Here is a 21,583-nt window from a genome sequence, read left to right as displayed (position 1 = left end):
ATATTATAAGACTTTTAGAGGGTTAGAACATCGATCGACTGGTAGTTCCAAACCTTCCAGCTCAGGTTCCTTTTCACCACAACAGTCCAGTCCAACCCACATTTGTGCTTACACTCTGCCAATTAGCCTATCCATCTCACGCTCCGTTTTACTGTCTCTCTTGATCAAGACCCCGAAGATACTGAAGCTGCTATGTTTGGTGCAGCAACTTACTCTCAACCTGGAGGGAGCAATCTGTCGTTTTCAGGCTGAGACTCGTGACCTAAGACTTGGAGGTGCTGACTCACATTCCAACCACTTCATGCTCTGTTGCAAACCATCCCAGTCTGTGTTAAGGTCACAGTTTGATGAAGAGTCACTTCATCAGCATATAGGAAAGATGCAGTTCTAAGGTTACCAACCCTTAAACACTCTTCTCCACAGCTGTGCCTTGAGTCCATGAATATCACAAATGGATTGGAGGCAAGGGGCAACCCTGGTGGAGTCCAGTACCCACTGAAAACATGTTTGAGTCTGTGCTAAGAATACATACACAACCCTCAGTTAAACAAGGACAGGATGCCTCGTAGCAACGGTCCTAGTATCTCGTAGTCCTACAGTATCCACCAAAGGATACCCCAGAGGACATGGTCATAGGTCTTCCTCCACATAAGTCCACAAAACACATGTAGACTGGATGATCAAACTCCCATGACCCCCTCAGCATCCCTGCAAGGGTAAAGAGCTAGTCCAATCTTCCATGGCCAGGACAGAATCCACATTGCAGATCATGTTTGAGTTAATTTTTGAAAGTGTTGTCAGAAGAGTTGAATTTCATTGTCTCAACTATACAGTCAACAACAATCCAGTTTGGTAGGATGATATGTGCTGTAATAGATAGTCTGGCATGCAGCAGACATGCCGTAAGTCATTTCATCTCCCTCACTGCGGTTTTGATACTTTTTATATAGTCTGATGGGCTCAGCTTTTTGACATGATGATTGCTTTGGTGTCTCAGTGTTCAATAACAACAACTGTAATGTTTTGTCCCTCATATTACTTCCCTCACCTGATTCTTCTTCTAACTGTCTCCAGTGTGTGCCAGGGAGGAGCGTTCAACTGTACCTCCGATGTCTGCGATGGTGAGTGATGTTCTGTCACAGCTGTTCTTACCAAATACATTTTTTGCATTTTGCAGGGCCTCTCTGTTTTAGCAATGAAAGCGGCAGCATCAGTAATCTTTGGTTGAACTGTCAGGACCATGATAGATATGTCAACTATTCTATAGTTAGTAACAGCTGCTGCAACAGTTGGCTCAAATAACTGAGTGACAGTCACATCCATCACTGGCTTTTTACTTCATAAACACGTAATACCATCTTGAACTAGATGGAGGAGAAAGAACTGAGAGATAATGAGGACTAGACTGTCAGAAAGTGCAACCCCTTGTATCCTTGTAAGAGAGGTGAATGTGTGAATAGCTCTGTGATTTGACCCAGGTTTTTATCTGTCATCATCTGATCAGCAGTGCCTTTTATCCTCCTCTGGCAAGAACAATGTTGATTGGAGTGTTTAAGGAGTGTTGCCTCCTACAGCTTTCAATAGAACTTCAATTTAACAGAAATCGTGTTGTCAGAAAAAATAAAAACAAAGTGCTTGTGGTAGTGACAGCACACCCAGACAGTAAAAATAGGATCTTTTATTTACACTGATCAGAGAAGTTAACACTAATAAGAGAAAAGTTCATGCACTAATTAGTGATGGCACACTGGTGTATAAAACTCGTTTAACTTTGGCATTGAAAAAACTCTTTACAAGATAATATACAAAAATAACACTAGAATAAACCAAAAATAAAAATTAAACACATAAATAATTAAATTAGGTCAAAGTAGATTCTCCCAACAAAAAACATTGCAAACACTTCTCCTTGAGTCCCAGTGAAAGTTAAAATAAAAATTGTTCCCTGGCAATTTGTCCAAAGGCCAGAATTTTTCTAAACAGAAACTGTGGGGGCTTTAAAATAAAATAAATGTTTTTATTTAGGCTTAATTAGCCTTTTATTAGTTAAAGTTGTCACGTTCTTACAAAATCAATCTTAAGTAATGTTATTTTTGTTTGCCAATGTGAAAAGATTCCTAAATAAACGTGGGAAATATATCTGTTATTGTGCGTACGACACGTTGTTACCGCAAATATTGCAGGTCACAGAATTCTTGGGGAAACAAATCAAAGTACTGTAGTTTTAACAAAGACTTCAGGCAATAATTGGCCATCATTCTCTGAGCAACCATGATCTGATTTTATACGGCACACAGGTCTGTGAACAGCGAAAGTCAAAGGAGTTGTTGCCTGGCTGAGAAGTCGGTGTGCCGCCTGTCGCCTGCAGCTCACGATCTAACAGCTCACTGTGGCTCCTGACCGTTCCATTACTCCCTGCAATATTTCAAAACCATCTGCTGTCAAAAATGACTAAAGTTACCTTTGTGTTGTTTTGTAGATGCACTGCTGATGAACGATTGCATTTCCTGTGACTACTGAAAAGTCAAATCGTGTTTTGCCAGTTAGCGGCTTTTGATGTGAATTTGCCGCTGCAGTCAGAAATGTTTGGTTTGCATTAGCAGTACCTTAGTTTTTCTAGCATTTTTTTTTTCAGCGGTTTTTGCCACAGACACCAACTTTGTAATTCTGCAAATATGTAAATATTCCAAGACTTTCATCAGTGGCCATTCTGTTGGCCAAATGAGAAGCTGTGGTGGGCCACACGTGGTCCACGCACTGCCAATTCACGAATGATGTCATTCTATTAAAAACTATGCAGTGTGTACCTCATTTTGCACAAGGGAAAACATGCGGACATGAATCTCCTCACATTTGCTCCTCCGTCTCTAGCATGCACAGAAGCTAAATTGAAAGCGAGTCTCATTTTCTCACTAATAGAAACTGCTGTGCATGCATGAATAAACAGATAAATCGACTTGCAAGGTGACCGGTAAGAAGATCTGCAGTGTGTGAAATTCACTACAGCAGTTATAGAGATTTGAATTGTTGTATGTATTGTTGTATCTCTGAGTGTTTGTTCACAGCTCATACTCATTCCCCCAGTTCACTTTGTTCTTGCCAGAATCTGGTTCCCAAATCTCTACAGAGGAGTTCTTTCCTGTTCCTGCTCCATTTTCTCTTAGAGAGACCTCTGAAATCAAATCTAAAAATATAGCAAGCACTCTTGTGAGTATTTACACATCAAGGAAAAAAAATACTATATTTTGTGCGTCATCTTATGTTGACATTGCGTTTTTTTTTTTCATTGTTGGTTTCAGCATTATTTGTGGTACGTTTTGCAGTTAACAAATGACTTTAATAAAAACAGCCATGTGGGCATAATACCTGTCATTGTAGATTTTTTTGTTTGAGCTGAGGAACACTGCTCGGAGATTATATAAATTTTGTCCCTGCACTGCTTTACTGCTACAGGTAAATGAAGTTAAGACTTAAATGTGTTTGTATTCTTCTCCTGTCCTCTCCACCTGCAGTGGACTGTCAATGGTCCAACTGGTCCCAGTGGAGCCCCTGCTCAGCGAGCTGTGGCACAGGGCAGCAGAGCTCCACCAGAATCATCTTGCAGCCCAGCCAGTATGGAGGGGCCCTGTGTGAGGGCCTTGACTACCGCACCACAACATGCATTGCCCCTGACTGTGGTGAGTGAGAAGACAAGACATTGATCATCATAAACAATAAGATTAACAGTGAAAACAATACGTATAGCAGTTTGAAACCCTGAGTTACTGTTTTTTACAGCTGTCAATACAGCACATAGGCAGTTTACAATGGCTGCGACAGCAGATTTACCACTTGAAATCCACGGTAGTGTTTGGAGTGATTGGCCCTTGATATTTAAACACAGGTAGACAAACAGAATTCTCATTTGGAACTGGTGACTGTTGATGTTGATAGCTGAAAAGACGATTGCCGCTGGCAGATGTTATTAGCAATAACTAGCAAGTTAATGAAACTAATGTTTGCTCATGAGTGGGTTATTACATTGAAGTTTCCACTGAGCATTTTAAAATGAGAATCCTGTAAAGATGTCATGTATGTATATGCATGTGATGCATATACTTGGCATATGCATGGAATAGTGCTAAGACTGGCAAAAAGTAATTCTCCTACATTATCCATATAGAAATCAGAAAGAAACATCTTTGTTCAGGTATTGCAGTGCAGAGCTAGTTAGTCCTAGTGTTATAAATTTGATGATAAATGTAAGATCAGACTGTTATTTCATTCTAATGTACACCTGTTTGTCTGCTTACAAACTGGCTGATATTTTCAAAAAAGTGCATTTTCACTTTAACTTTGCTAAAAGGAAAACTTTTGCAGTATATCTAGACTAACACTGGCTGGGTTGCAGGAGTGTAAATTTCCCCAAATCCAATCCAGAGCAGGAGAGATCTGAAACTCTGAAAGCATCCAGGACTTCCACATATTATGGAAATACTTCCCAGTGAATGTGCTCATTATAAATGAAAGATTTAACCCCACAAATAATGTATTTAGCTTATATACTGCAGTACACTGCTGCACTGGGTGTAGAATAGGCATACTGTCACCACTAGTTGGCAATTTTTGCATGATATCAGACAGAATTGTCAACTCATTACACTCCAGTTAACTCAGAGGAGTGGGTGGATTCAGCCTGGACCCAGGCAATGGCAGTGCAAGTGGGAGTCTGGGTGTAGTTACTCTTTTAAAGCAGAATTATACACTCTTGCTTCAGCCCCACCCACTTGGGAATGTAGGGGAGCTGACAAGCTTGACAGGCAAATGGTCTGCATTTATAGAGCGCCTTTCTAGTTCGACCACTCAAAGCACTTTACGCTACATGTCAGCATTCACACATTTGCATGCACATTCACACATAGTTCACCTGTACAAAACCCATTCATACAAACACACACACTGATGGGAGAAATTTAGATTTCTATATCATACCCAAGCCACAGCCGCCACAGGAGGAATCTAGCAAATGGTCAGCTGATGTTGCATGTTATTTACTAAATATAATTTTCATGTTACTGCAAGAGAGAAACACTAAAAAGATCATTTAAAGTGTTATGCTGAAAAATAGTGTCCACACCTCCTTTTGATTCTCCATATTAAAATTTCCCCTCTCCCTCCTCTCTGTATTTTCTACTTTCTTCCCTGACACATTTTTTGCTCATCTCACTTTTTTCCCTCTCCTCTCCTCCTCCTCTGCAGCGTGTCCTGTCGGCGAGCAGTGGAGGAGGAGCGTGTCCGAGGAGGTCCCGCTGTGCGAGAGGAGCTGCCAGGACATTTACTCTTCCTCTCCTGTCAACTGCAGCCGCTCCGCCGAAGGCTGCGTGTGTCGGGAGGGGCTTTACCGGAACATGGAGGGCGTGTGTGTCATCCCCGCCCTCTGCCCCTGCCATGACCAGGGCATCCTGCGGGAGGTACACTCACGCTCACACATGCACACACACACACACACACACACACACACACACACACACACTGGCCTACACCCAAAGTAAACAGACATCTGCTGCCCAGCTAACTTGGCAGCTTGTATCCATTGTGCCTGCCTTATTGTGGCGTTTGTCTGAACCGTAGCATTAGTGTGTTGTTTACGTTCCCTCCCATTCACCCTCATTGTGTTATTTACTCATAAAGAAGGGCCTATTAGAAGATGAGTGACATGCCCCGCGGGCCACATTACACCACAATGCCTCCGCAGCCCTCAGCCTCATCAATTATTTAGAAAGTGCCGTAGAAAGCCAGCACTCGGACCGCAACTTCCCAAGCCTGCCAGAAATTATTTATGATGGAGGGGATATTATCGGATTATAAGAATTAATCATACACTGACAAGTGGTCAGCGGCCCCTCTCTTGATCTTTCTTCCTCAGGCCTTTCTCTTTCTCTTTCATTCTCTCTTTGTTTCCTTCTTTATCCTTGCATACCTCTGCTTTAACCCTCACTAGTCTCTCTCCTTCTGTCTTTACAGGATCTCCACCCTTTTTCTCTATCTCATCTCCACCAGTCTTCCTCTCTCTATCATTTCATATACCCCTCTCAGTCATTCTTCCTAGTTGTCTCTTTCTTTCTGCCTGTCTCTTTCTCTCTCTCTGTGTCTGTCAGCGGGTGATGACTAATGTCCTTATAAAGACCCTCTATGGTTTTCTAATCAACGACCTCATGAATATTACGCCAAATGGCTCCATGTGAGCCACAAAGGCACTCCCGAGTGGGTGTTTTTGTATGGGAAAAAACTGAGCACTGTTAATGATCCCCATAGCTAACACATACACACACAGACACACACACACATACACACTCTCACATAAATATATATAATGCAGTCTGCGTTATGTGTTGTTATAATTACAGCATCATAATGGGCCTCCATAAGATAAATTATTCACAATGATGTAGCCAGAGATGTAACTGAAGAAATTCATCCTGAGTTATGACCAGTTGCACTTCAAACCTGCACAGACTGAGACTTCATATTACCTGCATTTCAAATGTCTAGTAGGTGAATATAAATATTGTAATATTTTTTTTGTGTGTATGAGCCAGGCAGGTTCAGAGTGGGAGGAGGGATGCCTGTCATGTCGCTGTCTAAACGGGAAAAAATTGTGCGAGTTAAGGTGTCCGCCACTCCACTGTGATGAGGTGAGAGACACACACACTCAGTATTAAACTGGCATCTGTCTGATTGTGTGTTTTTCTTTTTCTATAGAATGTGATGTTTATTGATTACGTTGAGGCATAAGCACTTTGTTTTTTTTTTCTCAACCTGTATTCAGAGGCCCAAAGAGTGGGTGATATGACTAAAATCACAGAACGTGTCATTTTATATTCCAGTAGTAATATATGTCATGATAAATATGGTAAATGGTAAATATACACAATACCACAAGAAAAAAACAGTCATCGCACACACAGACACACACACACTATTTAATGGGACAATTCACCCCCAAATCAGAAATATAGATTTTTCCCCTTGGCTGTACTGTTGTTTATCCATGTAGATTTTTTTGTTGTGAGTTACTGAGTTTGGAGATCTTGGCCATGGAGATGTCTGTCAGTGTCCAATATAATGAGACTAAATAGCACTCGGCTTGTAGTAGTAAAAAATACATCTGATAATCCACAGACCTTGTTGTGAGCAGTCTCATGTAGGAACTGCTGTCTTTCTAGTGGAAAGAAATTAGTTCCGGTAGATTCCTCTGCAGAAAGAAAATAGTTCCTACATGAAATGACCCACAGCAAGATCTGTGGATTATCAGGAGTAAGTTGGTCATCATTTCTAATTTACAATTTTTCAAATGTGTTGTTTTAATGCTTTGAGCTCTACCAGCTGAGTGTCATTTCGTCCTATTACGTTGGAGAGAAGGCAAACATCTCTAGAGCTGATATCTCCAAAACTCTGCAGCTCACACCAAAAAATGTAGATGGATACATAGCACAACAGGCCAGGGGGAAAATCTTTTTTGTTTTTGGGGTGAACTGTCCAAAAACTTTAGTTTGTTTGCATAGCACTGGAAACCAGTCTTTCTATTCTACTATCCTCAGTGCTACTGAAATCCAATCACCTGAGACATCATGAGTTTATAAATGAAAACACAGATATGCTTATGCTTTCTAGATGTCACTGATGACCATCCAACCTTTATATCCGGCTGACTAATCTTCTTGGCGATGTGCTAGTGTTCTGTCATCTGTGCCTTGTCTGAAAGGCATTTACAATCATTTACTGGTGGAGGAGCACAGGAGCCATAATAACCGTATCTGTGTCCACATCTTTGTAAGGTTGTTTGCTTTCACACACAGTCTGTACATTGCAGCTCTTGCACTAAGATTTTTGAGCAATCCTTGCACCAGACATCCTTCAAATGAGAAATGCTGGAATTTGTAGCACAGGAGGCCAAGTCTTTCTTGCTTATAACTCCTTAATACAAAAGCATTGTCTACTTTTAAATCTTCTTTACAGAGTGAGGTCTAGGAGTTGGAAGCAGTTCAATAGAAGCAGCTTGATTTTCCTTTATCAGAATGATTAGAGAGATCTTTTCATTTCCTACCCTGGTAATTATCCCAGTTACCCTTAAATGTATCTTGTGACTCCTTGTGAGCACTGAATTGGCCTACAGCTGTGTGTGTACAATAATAATAATAATGATAATATTAGTAATAGCAGAATTAGAGCCCACTTGGTGGAATGTGAGCTGAAATCACAGAGGTCTTTATACTGTACTATCAGACCTAATATTGGCTGACACTGCCAGACCCACCGTGGTGAAATCAAACCCACATGAGTATGTGGACACCTGCACGAAGTACAGTGCCAAACTTAACCTTTTTCTGTAGGTTCTGAGAAAGACGTGTAGCTAAAAGCTGTTTGTAGTTCCAGTTTTTTTGCTTCTCTGCAGGTGTGTGTTTGTGTGTGTGCACCCACTGCATTCAAACACAGACAAACAGAGATGAAGGTTCACACACAGAGGCACGATGAGTCTCCCAGACAAACACATCAGTCCATTCAACCACCACCGCTACCCCAGGGTGGTACAGTTCACACAGGGTCTCTGTTGGTCACAAACATCTCAATTACTCTGAGTGAGGGAGAAAATGCTCTGCTCCCTGAAGAATGTGTGGGATGTTCTCTGCAACTTGCTGGCTGATGTAGATCAATACCTGACTGTCCGAGCCTCCCACAAGCCTGCACTTTTTCCTTTACCGTGCCCCTCTGCCTCTGAGACCTGGTCTCCCTGGCCAGCATAATTGAGTTTCATTCCATTTCATCATCTGGCAAGGCTGAGACCTGTTCTAAAAAAAATAATACCATCATGTACAGTATGCGAGGCACAATTTTAGTTACATCTGAAATTTTGAGTCATTTTTAGTAACATCATATCTAAATTAAAATAGCTTATGTAAATTTTTAAATATTCATCAATTAACTCTAGCAAATTTTTTCATATGGTTTGGATAATTGTATTGTCATTTCATGCATAATGGATTAAGGTGCTGGTGCATGCCTGTCATTACTGGGGACAGCCCCTTCACAGAAAAAATGGCTGACTTCATTTCCCGGACAATGCTCAGTCATCCGCCTGTGAGTGGTTAACAGCTGGTCATCTCACAGGAGACGGTCAATTATGCATGCACTCTGTACAACTAGGGGCAGATGAAGAAAAAAAAAACCTTCTAAAATATGAATACATTTTTGTAGTCCTTGAGAGAGGTGGAACTTTTGGTGCCACTTAAATACAGATTCTGTCTAGTCGTGCTTCAGATAGAAACAGAGGAGAAGGGTATGACAATGTTAAAATAAACATTGTTTGTGGCGTTTCACTGAGGCTGTCCTCATGTTTTTGGAAAAAATATTGAAATTATTTTCTCCCAAGCCTCCCTTCTCTTCTTGTTCCTTGGCTGCTGCTCGGTGCCATACACAAAGGGTCAGTTCATTCAAATTTCACTCTCTTATCTAGCCCTGCGGTTAGTTTCTCTTTTATTTGTCCACGTTATGGTGTTATATCTGTCTCTGAGATTTCTGTCACAATCCTTAAACAATTAAGTCAAATGGAATTTCATTTGTGTTCTGTGGATAATCCACAGAACACACTGTTAACAATGGGCCTCATGTGATTTGCATTCTTCTCTTAAATTCCTCTTGGAGATTGACGTCCTGCTTAGCATAAAGGAAAGTCTATAATTTTAACAGTGTCAGCAGTGGAATTAAAAGACCTGCCGAGGAATGACTGCTGTTAACACCATGTTACCTTAAGGTTGTACTGAAATAAATCAGAAATGGTTAGATATAAAATGGCTTTAAACACATCTAGCCACAGCAAGGCAACTTGTGACTGCAACAGGAGGAAGAGGTTAAGGAAAATTCTCCATCATGGAGGCGGACTACAGAATATGCGCCATAATAGATGATGATGCACTGTCAGGATATACAACGGAGGATGTTTCCCCTGGACAGAGACTTGCATAAACCTGCATGTGAAGATACAGCCGTTAGGTCTGGCAGCTGGATTTGTAAGCTCATGTGAGAATCCATCTTGCCAGGCTTCAAGTTATCTGTTTGTGTCTGTGCCTTTTCCTCCCTTCTCTCAGACGGTTCTGTGTAACAAACCATCTGGCGTGTCAGGTTACTGACAGTGGGGAATAGCCAATTAAAATTGATGATGATATTGTGACACCATGTGAACAAATTTAGAATTATATTTTGAAATGCAGAGGCAAACAGGATAATGTCAATGTAATGTGGTAGTGTAATGTATGTAGGATTTTCAGACTCAAAATTGCTTGAAAATAAGACCAATTGGCTGTAAACCTGACCAACTGCACACGACCCCTACCACAGGTCTGAGCCACTCATACAAAAAAGGGAAAGAAGAGAGCTGGTGATGATTGAAAAGGATTATGCCACATGAGTCTTATACATTGTTTACTTTAAGAAAAGATGCTGATTGTACCTTTAAGAACGAATATGTTCATACAATTGGTCCATATTCTCTGTGAGGTGGAGACAGAAAACTCAGATCGACACGTCCAACCTTGGGCAAATAAGATCAAAACTACTTGCATGGCTCGTGTTTTTTTCCCCCCTCTTGTCTCAAAACCTGAAAAACAGTAAAACAATCTTGATGGCAAGATTCCACAAGCAATTTGGGTGAACTGAACTTGATAAAAGGCTGCCCACTAATGAGCAGATTTAATTGCTAGAAAAAAATGTCCTCTCCATGGTGATGAAGTAGAGAAAAGTCACAATAGAAAAGTATGTCTCATCCTTGACACAGTAAGCTGAATTTATATCTCCAGCACACCAGCGCTGTATAAAGGCCAGGGTAAAAATACATTCTGCTGACATCCAGAACTTTAAAGGAGAGGTTGATTACACACCGAGCTCCACAAAGTAGACAGTCTACTTAGTGTTCCACCTGTGGTGTACCTAGGTCTTTACGCTGGTGCACTGTGTCTCTGGAGGGGCCTAGAGTTGTCTGACTATTTCTGCTTGCATTCTCAAATCCCTCGCCTCCCCCGGCTGCACTAAGTTATGCCTCGGTGAAAGCACTCCTTATCCCGGCCAATATGAAAAGGTCATTTAATGCACTGTGTTCCCTCTGCTGACAGGCTGAGAATTGGTTACTGTCAGTGTACTCTGTTATTTAGGACTCAGCTTACAGTTGAGCACAGTGCTTTTTAAAATTGAAATCCCCAACATGCCTCCACCACGCTGCTGGGAGTGTCTTTCCAGATCTATATATTGAAGGTTTTGTTATCATATCTGGTGATAACAGCCTGTTAGGATATTTTCCTCTCAAACACTGACTCTATTATTTCTTTTTTATATACCAGACACATAAATAGAACTGAACTTCTATCCCGCAGCCTGTAGGCAACACAAACTTGACAATCATCTACTGTAAATGAATATGCCCTTGTCTTTGAAATAAGCAGGAATTCACACCTCGCACAATTTCTACCCCTTGCCGCATCAGACACACACACAAACACATACACATATTCAGGCTCCTAACTTATAGACTTAAAATGGTCCTCTTAGTGATCTCTCACCCTTTAAGTGGGTGGGCTCCCTCCCTCCCTGAGGGAAGGCTGGCGGCAGTGCAGAGTGGGAGGAGAAGTCCTCGGGGTGAACAGTTAGGAGAAGTGTGTGTGTGTGTTAGAGAAATGTTATAGTTGGGTAAAGTTTCAGGGGTGAGCTGAGGTGGTGTTGGTGCTGACGCCTGCTGTCAGACTCTGTATGTGTGTGTGTGTGTGTGTGTGACTGCATGCTAACAGTAGCTATTCTCAGACAGGGACACCACGGGACACCCTGCTTTTTTCTGGACTGTTCTGGATCTGTCTCCCTTGGTGGCTTCGCTCCCTCTGTCTACGTCCTTTGTGTCCTTACGTCACTGTCTCACTCTCTTGCTATTTTTGGTCTTTATGTCTCACTTTTTTTGCCTTTTTAATTCGTGTTCCTTTCCCCATTTGTTTAGCTGCTCTGAGAGTCTGTTTCTCTGCCTTGTCTCAATGCTGGATCTCAACCGTGGTCCTCATTGTGTTCCAGGTCTAAATCAGACCTAGACTGGCTTGTAGGAAAACCAGTAGTGCTCTCGGTGGTGAGGACTGGAACTGACGTTACATGACCTATGTTTTCACACAGTCGATTTGCACAGTTTTTGTAGTGGTATTTCCTTTTTTTGTGTGTGTTTTTTTCAGATGTATTGGTTTTTATTAGGGCTGCTTTTTTAATTTGTACAATAGTTTGGTTCATGTATGTTTCCACAGTACAGTATGTGTTCTTTGCCACATGTTAAATGAAATGTCTGACAAAAGTTGTTCTGCCCCAAAACTCTGTCTAATATACTGACTCATGTTGTCCCTCTCTCAGGGGGAGGTCAAGGTGGAGGAACCAGGCAGCTGCTGCCCTGTCTGCAGAAAGCAGTTTCCAGGTTAGTACAACAAACAGCATGCAGGAAAAACACCACAAAATCCACAAAACAGCCTGTGCTCAAACATGAAACGTATCATTCACAGGGGACATTTAATTCTCTGAATAAATGAACAAACCTGTGAGCATTAACATGCACCACCTTTTGTTTTCAGGCTCAAGACCACAGTGTTACATATTTCCTGTCATGCTCAAATGTCATAGAAAATAATGCATTTGGAATGGAACAATTGAAATACTACAAACCACTTCTTCAGAATTGAATGTTCTTCAGTTAATTTTATAGGAGGCTACAAAGCAAGTGCTGCAGTGCTCAATTAGTGAGAGATTACATTACTTAACCTACATTGGGGCTCTAATCTATCTCCCAGTGGAGGAAATGTCACATGCTGCGAGGGAGCATGGCAATGTCACTGTGCTCTTTGCCTCTTCCTTTGTTTCCTCCTTATTTTTCATGCAAATACAAAAAAATACTTTTTTTTTTTTTTTTTCGCTTCTGGTTTCATATAATTCCTTCTCCTTGCCATCTGCATTCCCTGTTTCCTCTGCCCTGTTTGCCCCTTTTCCTCCCTCCTCTTCTTCCTCTCTGTGGTTGAATCAGGCGAGCCCGGTGCAGAGTGTCGTCGCTATGTGCAGGTCAGGAACATCACTAAGGGAGACTGTCGGCTTGACAACGTGGAGGTCAGCTTCTGCAGGGGACGATGTCTGTCCAGGACTGATGTCATCCTGGAGGTATGAAGAAGAGACATCTACACACACACACACATACAAAAGCTATTCTCTGAACGTAAGGCACCATTGACGAGTATTGACTTCAAAATGAGTGACAACTTGTAGCACTATAAAATCAATACAGTCGACAAAGAGTTCGAAACGGAGGCAGAATTGGAGCAGAAAAGGCTGTTGATTGTAATTGTTTGCAAATAGCCCATCAGAGCTGCACGGTCAATTGTTTTTAATCATCAAGTGCGATTTCAGCCCCTACAGCAGCAGTTTGTGTAATATTCATTTAATTAGGACTGTCTGCCACACTTATATCATAAACATTAGGGTTGAATCATCAGTTGCAGATCTCTCAGTCAGTCGTGTGTGTAGGTTTTTTTTTTGGGTTGTTTGTTTGTTTTCTCTTTTTTTCTGTTTTGGTCAGTTAGCGTGCATTATAGTAGCAGGATAACACAGATATAAGCTTGCAAAAAATGCACAGGACTGACATTTCAATGAGGAATTATAAATAACTGATGAGAGAAGTTGAAACCTGCGGTGGAGTGGTTGGTAAACCAGTTACAGCCCTTATTTTTTAGTTGTGTCATTGTACACAGAGCAGTTCAACAACATGCTGGGCTGCAGACTTTGCAGATGGAGCATTAAATCACCACAAACCACAAAACCAACCGATGAAAGCAGAGAAGTTTGATAGAAACGGAGAGCAGCGTGATGCCAGACAGAGGCTGACAGCGCTGTCAGCAGCCTGGCAGGAGAGACACTCCATGGGATTTTACACTTGAACTTTGAGCAAGATGTACACTTTCACTTTTTCTAATGGTGGAAATTAGGAGTGGGGAATCTCTTGGCACCTCATAATTTAATTTGATTCAGATTTAGAAGGCCTCTTTCAAATAATTATCCATGCATCTCAATGCATCAAAATGTTACATTTCTATACATGATTTACTTTATCTCAGTGGGTGATTACTTGCTATTTTAAAACAGCACATTTGTAATGATCCATACATCGTTTATTAAAGAGTCAGTTCACTCCAAAATCAAAAATACATATTTTTTCTCTAGTCTGTAGTGCTGTTTATTCATCCAGATTTTTTGGGTGTGAGTTGCTGAGTTTTGGAGATATTGGCCGTAGAGATGTCTGCCTTCTCTCTAGTATAATGGGAAAAAATAGCATTCAACTTGTGGTGCTCAAAGCAACAAAAGAATCATTTGAAAAATTCTAAACTAGCGTCTCTTTCCATAAATCGTGATTTAATTTAGGGAAGGACACATAAGTTTTGCATTTTTCAAATGTATTTTTTGGTGCTTTACAATCCAAGTGCCATTTAGTCTCATTATACTGCCAAAACTTAGCAACTCGCATAAAAAAAAAAATCTAGATGGATACAGGATGGCTTTTGTCCAGGTCCCCTTTCCCTTAAACTTCATAGAAGGTCAAAAGCTTCCATACGCTAGCTTTTTTTTTCCCATAATCAGTCATAATAATTATAAAAATGATACTGACATCATGCAATTACTGTGATTTAAAATGAGTGAGGTCTGTCATAGTATGAATGTACAGAATAATTAAGTACGTCAAACCTAACAGTAATTATAATACATTGAGAAAGGAATGATAAATAGGTAACAAATAAAAATAAACAGATACATATGTAAATAAGTGTTTTATAAGTGATATTTAGAATTGTCAGCTATTGTGGTCTAGAGGGTCCTGGCAGAATATGATGGCTATCAATTCTAAAGTTGAAGGATATGCTAGCTTTCATGTCAGGGGGTGTCGGTTTAATTGTATCTATTTGCAGTTGTGCACGCTCAGCCATCCTCACTAAAAACCTATGTTCATGCTTGTCTTACAGGCGATCATAATTGACAAGAAATGGGTGATATTTCTGAATCAATGTATAATCTTGCAAGTGAGAATAACAGTGCATCTGGGAATTGATTTTTTTCCACCAACATCTTGTGGAAATCAGCTGTTTTCACATCATGTATGAGGAGGAAAGGCATTAACACGTGTGGTAGGCTAACCACGGTAGTCATGTAGGCTGATATAGGAATTTAGTGTGACACTAAACTGAAAAAAAGGAATGCATTTTTGTATTAATCTGCGACATCTGATTTGCCAAAATTCAGAGTCAGATACAGCCCTAATAAACATGTGAATACAAAGTGGCAGAAAAGCAGTTAAACCCCTGTCCCTTCAAATCCTATTATCCTAACTATTATTAATGACAGTGTTTACAATATGCAAGGAAATAATCAGGATTTTTGGCTTAGCTGTCATTGAGCAGCCAAAATGCCCATCTGTTTCCTTCCTGAAACATGACCTGCCATTAGGGTGTTAAAGAGAGTTTTTGCAAAACTGAAGTCAAACATGTGGCTCCGTTCAGCTGGTCACACCTTCTGTAATCTCACTTCTTCAGAGATAAACAGGCTACAGCTAACAGTCTCTGACGGTCTCTGCCTTCTGTCAGCTGTAGTTACACTTATATACACAGTTCACATCGACGGCATGAAGGCAGGTAAACAAAAATACATAATTCAGTAGTTGAGTCACTGCTGAACTAAATATAGATGTTTGGAATTGTGCAGGGGTCACATGTAGAGTGTGTTAGTGATTCTATCTTCTTGTTTTCTTTCCTGCACTCACTTGTTGTCTTTTTTTTTTATCTTGTAACACAGCAAGCTCATTACTTCATCACCATGGTGACTTTGTTCTTCTTTGGCATCCATACATCTCCACTGTAAAAATAGAGTCAGTCAGATTAGTAAAAATAAACATCAGCTCAGCCAAATGTGTCATTACCTCCTGTTACTGTGGCAACTAGGGATGGTAACCAGTGACTGGGCAGCACAGAGAAGTTCCCTTTTCATTGATCAGCAGGACTGGAAGAAGCAGGAATACATTCAAAGGAGTCACATGCTCTGTCTCACCACCAGCTGAAGTGTTAAATGCACACACACACTGTGGATTTTTCAAAGTGTGTGAAACACTAATAACTGCTGCTTAGTAGTTGAAGGTGGTTTTGAGTTTTTGATCCTGGACTCCCTCCCTCCTGTCACCTGCTTCTCCCCCTATTATCTGTCATTCTCTGCTGCCATCCGTTGTGGTTTTCCACAAGCTCTCTCTTCCTTGTCGCCTCCACTAATTGGACACATAAGTGCAACTTCCAAGAAGCTGCCTTCTATCATGCAAAACAGGCCGCGCTTTTGTATTTCAAGAGTTACAGTGCTCAATTATTACCTGATTCCCTAATTTGTGCTTGCATTTCATTTTAGCTTTCTTATTTCTTTTTATACTTACTTAATTTGTCATATAAATAGTGTTTGAGTGTCTTGAAATGCACTCTATAAATAAAAGATTGTTGTGCTTTATAATGTAAAATCACCAAAATGACTGTAGCGAACAAAGAGTTTTAAGGTGCGATAATTACTATTTTCATATTTAAAAATGAGTCATGTCTGCAGTATGTGAAAGTTGTAGCTGCAGCCTGTTTTCACTCCCAATGCGTCAAATACAGCAGTTTGGTCAGTGCCCCGATGCTTTAAACTCAGAACACAGTATCATCAGTGGTGCAGAAACCTGCTGAAATGGAGTGCAGGTGGCATAAGAGGCAAGCAGTTCCACACAGGACATTAGCTCAGTGGTTCCACACACCCCCACAGTCCCAAGATGTAGCACCTCTTCAACACTACCACCTGCCATGTCCCTGCTTTCTTCATTTGAAGGCATCTTATATTGGACATTATTTAACACTGTGAACGTATGAGAGGGGATCAGTACAATATAAATATATAATATATAATAATAAATATACAAAAAACAATCCTTATTAATGTGTTACCTTTAGCAGTAAGTAGCTTTTGGGCTTTTGTTCACTTACTGCCCCGATGCTTTAAACTCAGAACACCAAAGCGTAATTTCTGGAGGTTTCCCTCTAGCTTTGTGTTTTGGGCAGTCAAAGTCACGACGTAGTATAAAAAGTGAGAAGGTGTGCATATGGAGGAGGCTGGGTGGATGGAGGGGTCAAACAAACACATGATGTTCATCCTGGAAGACTGAGGTTTGTGTGAAACCAAAAGTCAATGTTGACTTGTTCTTTTAGTAATATACTAATTTTAAACAAAACCATGAGTGTACATGGATGCTGCATATTTATTATTGCTTATTTGACCAAGAAACCCTGATGTGCAATTTTTAGTGTAGAGGAGTAGCTGCATGTCATAGAGTGAAGCGTAAGGTCACTGACCAGATTGTTGTATTTGATGAGTTGGGAGTGAGTGTGTTGGTATCTCACTGTAATGAAGCTATAGATAATTATGAACTGTGTTTACAGTCTCCCTCAGATTTATGAAGCCTCTTTCATCTCATTGTTTTGTTTTTATGACCTGCAGCTTTAATGTTCTGGTTCACTCTCACTGCTCTCGGCAGCGTTGTTTCCAGCTGCAAACAACTTTTTAGTGAATAAGTTCTAATAAATCCACTTTTCTGTGCAATTCCAAAGGACAGACAGACAAGAGGGCTTTTCACACTACATATTCTTAGCCCCCTGGGCTATCCTTAACCCTGGGCTAAGAGTTAATCTTGGGCTAACTCATCCCCTAAACCAGGGTTAAGCTAAGCACAGGGCTATATGGTTCACACATTTGTTGGCACATCAACTGATGTGAACATTTTAGAATATTCCATGACTACTCCTTGCTTTTAGCCTTGTTTGACACTGGCATGTTTTAGCCCAGGTTTAGTCAGTTTTCAAGGGATAACCCCACAAACTCAGGGCTAACCTTACTCTGGAGCAGGTCCAGCAAGCCTTAGGCTAAACCACTTTGGAATGCTCCAGGATTGTGGTAGTGTGAAAGCTCTCGTAGCCCCAGGCTAAGAGAGATCTTGGCCTCAGGCTAACAGCTCTCTTAGCCTGGGGCTAAGTGCAGTGAAACACCCTAAGGTTATCAGCAACTAGCTGATGAAAATTATGGATCAGCTAAAGACCCAGATATTTCCCTCAGGAGTCAGTGGAAACCAAACCAGAACAAGATGAAGAGTGGATATATATTTATATTCATCTGGTGGACATAAATAATTTCCAAATGAATGTTGAGGTTGCTCAGTGTCTGCTGGATGAGCAACTGATTGCTAGCACTTCTGCCATAATTAAATGTGGTGTAAATATATCAGTGCTGTGTTTGTAGCATCTTTCCCTGCCTCTAAGTGCCCAAAATGACCATGAACACTGCTTTAAATTAGCTGGTATTTTTGGGTCGACACATCCTCAGTTTTGAGAAGCAGCAGGGTGCCATGTAGGAAGCTAAGCAATGTACTGTTGTGACAGGTATAGCTGCAGAATTTGTTAAGCAGATTAAAAAAAAATCAGTATTGGTAAGTGTAAAATTTTCTCAACTTTACTTTGCTGTCAGACAACCTTTTCCAATATATCACTAAATACCACTTTCTAAAGCCACTAGACTTCTTTGACAAAAACAGTAATTTTACCTCAGAACACGGGAGATGTTGGTCAGTTAGTTTGTGTTATTGTGGGAATTCTGGTTTGCTTTGGTCTGAACCAACTCCTGACAAAAATATCTGCCTGTTTAGCTGCTAATTACTCGACTGTGTGTAGCAGCCATTGACTAACTATGTCTGTCTGCTGTTTGATTATAGACAGCGAACAGTGGGCTTATCAGAGCTTGTTTGCTAAATACAGCCGTTTAAAATGAGATTGATGAGGAGGCTGAAAAACTCTGTGCAGCTGTGTGGGTCAAAATAACTGTGGCCTCCTCAGTGTGAGCGACACCTTTCACATCACACATGTCTATTTGATTTACTGTTAAACACAAAATATTTCTATAAGTGGAGCTTTACACTAGTGTTTGGTGTGAGTCTCTATTTTCAGATACACCCCCAAAAGTATGGCTACCTGCCTCCTCTGCCATATCATCCCTGCCAATAACCTTTCACCTCCTTTAAACTACTCCTCCTTTTTCCTCTCTTCCAATTGCCTAATTGGCTCGCTCTGCCTTTTCCCCCCTTCACCTCTTCTCTTCCCTTTACTCCGCTCCTCCTCTGCCATCATTTCACTCTCTCTTCTCCTCCCTCCTCCTCTGCAGGAGCCCTACCTCCAATCAGTTTGCGAGTGCTGTAGTTACCGTCTGGACCCTGACAACCCGGTCCGATTCCTCAGCCTGCAGTGTGAAAGCGGAGAGAGCGAGCCGGTCGTCCTGCCCGTCATACACAGCTGTGAATGCACCAGCTGTCAAGGTGGGAAACAATGAATGAATGTGGCCTGGTGGATTTGCATATACATCTCTCATGTCATTGTGAGAACCGAGTGTTTGAATATATGTAAAACCGTTTCCACGTGACCAGTTTACACACTCTGGGTTAACAGCAGTCACAGCAAACTGGCAGGAAAGTGTTGGGCATGTTCCAAGCAGGGAAAGTGCAATTTTGATTTTAAAAAATATATACATATTCAGAAGTGTATTGCAGAATGTTTTTTACAACTTTTCTCTTATGATAACTGCACTGTTTTCCAATGTGGCTCTACTAATATAAGCTAAGATGTAAGCCAAAAAAATACTCATTTTTAATTAATTTGATTCCTTAATGTACTTGTCATGCAACAAAGTGCCCAGCCCTGATGGATTTACAAGAAACCAAGATACAGTTGCACTGGTCAGACATTTTATTACATTTCATTACATTACAAAATTACACATTATTTTACAGAATAACAACAGAATATTCTTGATTTTCTCCTCAGCTTGGCAAATAAAATCTGCTAAAAAAAAAAAAAATGGTTCTCCTCATCAAGCCCAACTCCAGTTTTTCATAATCATCCAGCCAAAAGAAATCATCATAAATAAAGGACATTTCACTAAAGAGCGCATCGCTTACGTCATCTTAGACAACGGTATTTCCATCGTGTGAGCCAGAAAACACAATCTTTAAATTCTCATGCAGCTAACTTTCCACATATTTCCACAGGTTTGATTTGTTAACCTTAGATGAAGTGATGACTGTGAGTTTTTAGTTTGAAATATTTGCAACAAGAGTTAAGATTCAAAACCTTTGTCTGCACTCTAAACCTCATGAGTGGCCAGCATGGCACTGTGGCTAATATGTTATTACTATGCAATGAAATCTGCCTAACTCTGAGCTGACTCTGGGTAAAGCACTCAACAGTCTACATATAATTCATTAAACTTGGATTGGCTCTTCTTTTATCATACAGCCTTTTTATCATGTATATGTTGGGGTTGGGCGATATAGCAAATATACCATATGACAGTATTTTGGACTATTTTTAAATTGAATTTACTGAACAATTCACAGAAGTGATATACATTTACTGTGATATAAAATTTCATATATCGTGATTGAAATTATTAATTACACCAACAGATCTGGATAAATCTTAGTTACTTTAATGTTCTCATCTAAAATCATAAATATATAAACATTTTGCTGCTGCTGCCTCTGAAGACAGTTATTCAGTATACAGTACGAGGTTTCCTATGAAAAGTGTGACTCAGCCTGTAGTCTTTCATGTTGAGGAGTTCTTGCACTGACAGCAGATACTATTAAACATTGAGCCAGCTTAGAAAAAGAGAAAAATCCTTGTCTGTGTCATTTCAACAAAGTAATCACTTTCAGTTCCACATATCCACCCACCCTCAACACAGCTTTTCACACCCGTACCCTCTAGCAAGAGGTACAGAAGTGTGAGATGCAGGACAGTTTTTATCCTCGTGGCATCACACTAAACAGATAAACAGATCCAATCCGCTGCCCCCGCCTCCACCCTAACCCACCTCACTGTACACGAAGCTCCACTTTAACCCAGCTCTTTTTTAGTTGCAGCTTTGAAGCTCCTCCCCAGTCAGTGATGTCACAGCAGGTGTTGAAAAGGTGCTGTGGTCATTTTGGTCAGCGTGCTGCTTGTTGTGTATCATCAGTGGTGCAGAAACCTGCTGAAATGGAGTGCAGGTGGCATAAGAGGCAAGCAGGTCCACACAGGACATTAGCTCAGTGGTTCCACACACCCCCACAGTCCCAAGATGTAGCACCTCTTCAACACCACCACCTGCCATGTCCCTGCTTTCTTCATTTGAAGGCATCTTATATTGGACATTATTTAACACTGTGAACGTATGAGAGGGGATCAGTACAATATAAATATATAATATATAATAATAAATATACAAAAAACAATCCTTATTTATGTGTTACCTTTAGCAGTAAGTAGCTTTTGGGCTTTTGTTCACTTACTGACAATTTTTCATGTACTTTCGATCAGAGCAGGTGACGTTCAGATATATGAACTGTCTCAGGTTGGTGGGAGGTGTGACAATAAATGAAGAGCACCCTCATGACAATTTGTAGTCCTAT

The 21,583-nt window shown here is 40.7% G+C and overlaps 1 protein-coding gene across 1 annotated transcript in view; it reads left to right on the top strand.

The window, feature by feature from the left end:
* Window positions 1-21,583, top strand: part of sspo (SCO-spondin) — a 94,659-nt gene that overhangs the window by 70,526 nt on the left and 2,550 nt on the right. The window contains exons 110-116 of the mRNA XM_084746892.1: window positions 1,075-1,121; window positions 3,513-3,677; window positions 5,239-5,450; window positions 6,579-6,674; window positions 12,409-12,469; window positions 13,070-13,200; window positions 19,300-19,450. Of these exons, the coding sequence (XP_084603018.1) occupies window positions 1,075-1,121; window positions 3,513-3,677; window positions 5,239-5,450; window positions 6,579-6,674; window positions 12,409-12,469; window positions 13,070-13,200; window positions 19,300-19,450 (863 nt within the window). The remainder of the gene's footprint in view (window positions 1-1,074; window positions 1,122-3,512; window positions 3,678-5,238; window positions 5,451-6,578; window positions 6,675-12,408; window positions 12,470-13,069; window positions 13,201-19,299; window positions 19,451-21,583) is intronic.

The sequence above is a fragment of the Lutjanus erythropterus genome, chromosome 21 (assembly GCF_056507025.1).
Source record: "Lutjanus erythropterus isolate fLutEry1 chromosome 21, fLutEry1.hap2, whole genome shotgun sequence".
Lineage (NCBI taxonomy): Eukaryota > Metazoa > Chordata > Actinopteri > Lutjaniformes > Lutjanidae > Lutjanus > Lutjanus erythropterus.
This window is presented reverse-complemented; position numbering and strand designations above follow the sequence as displayed.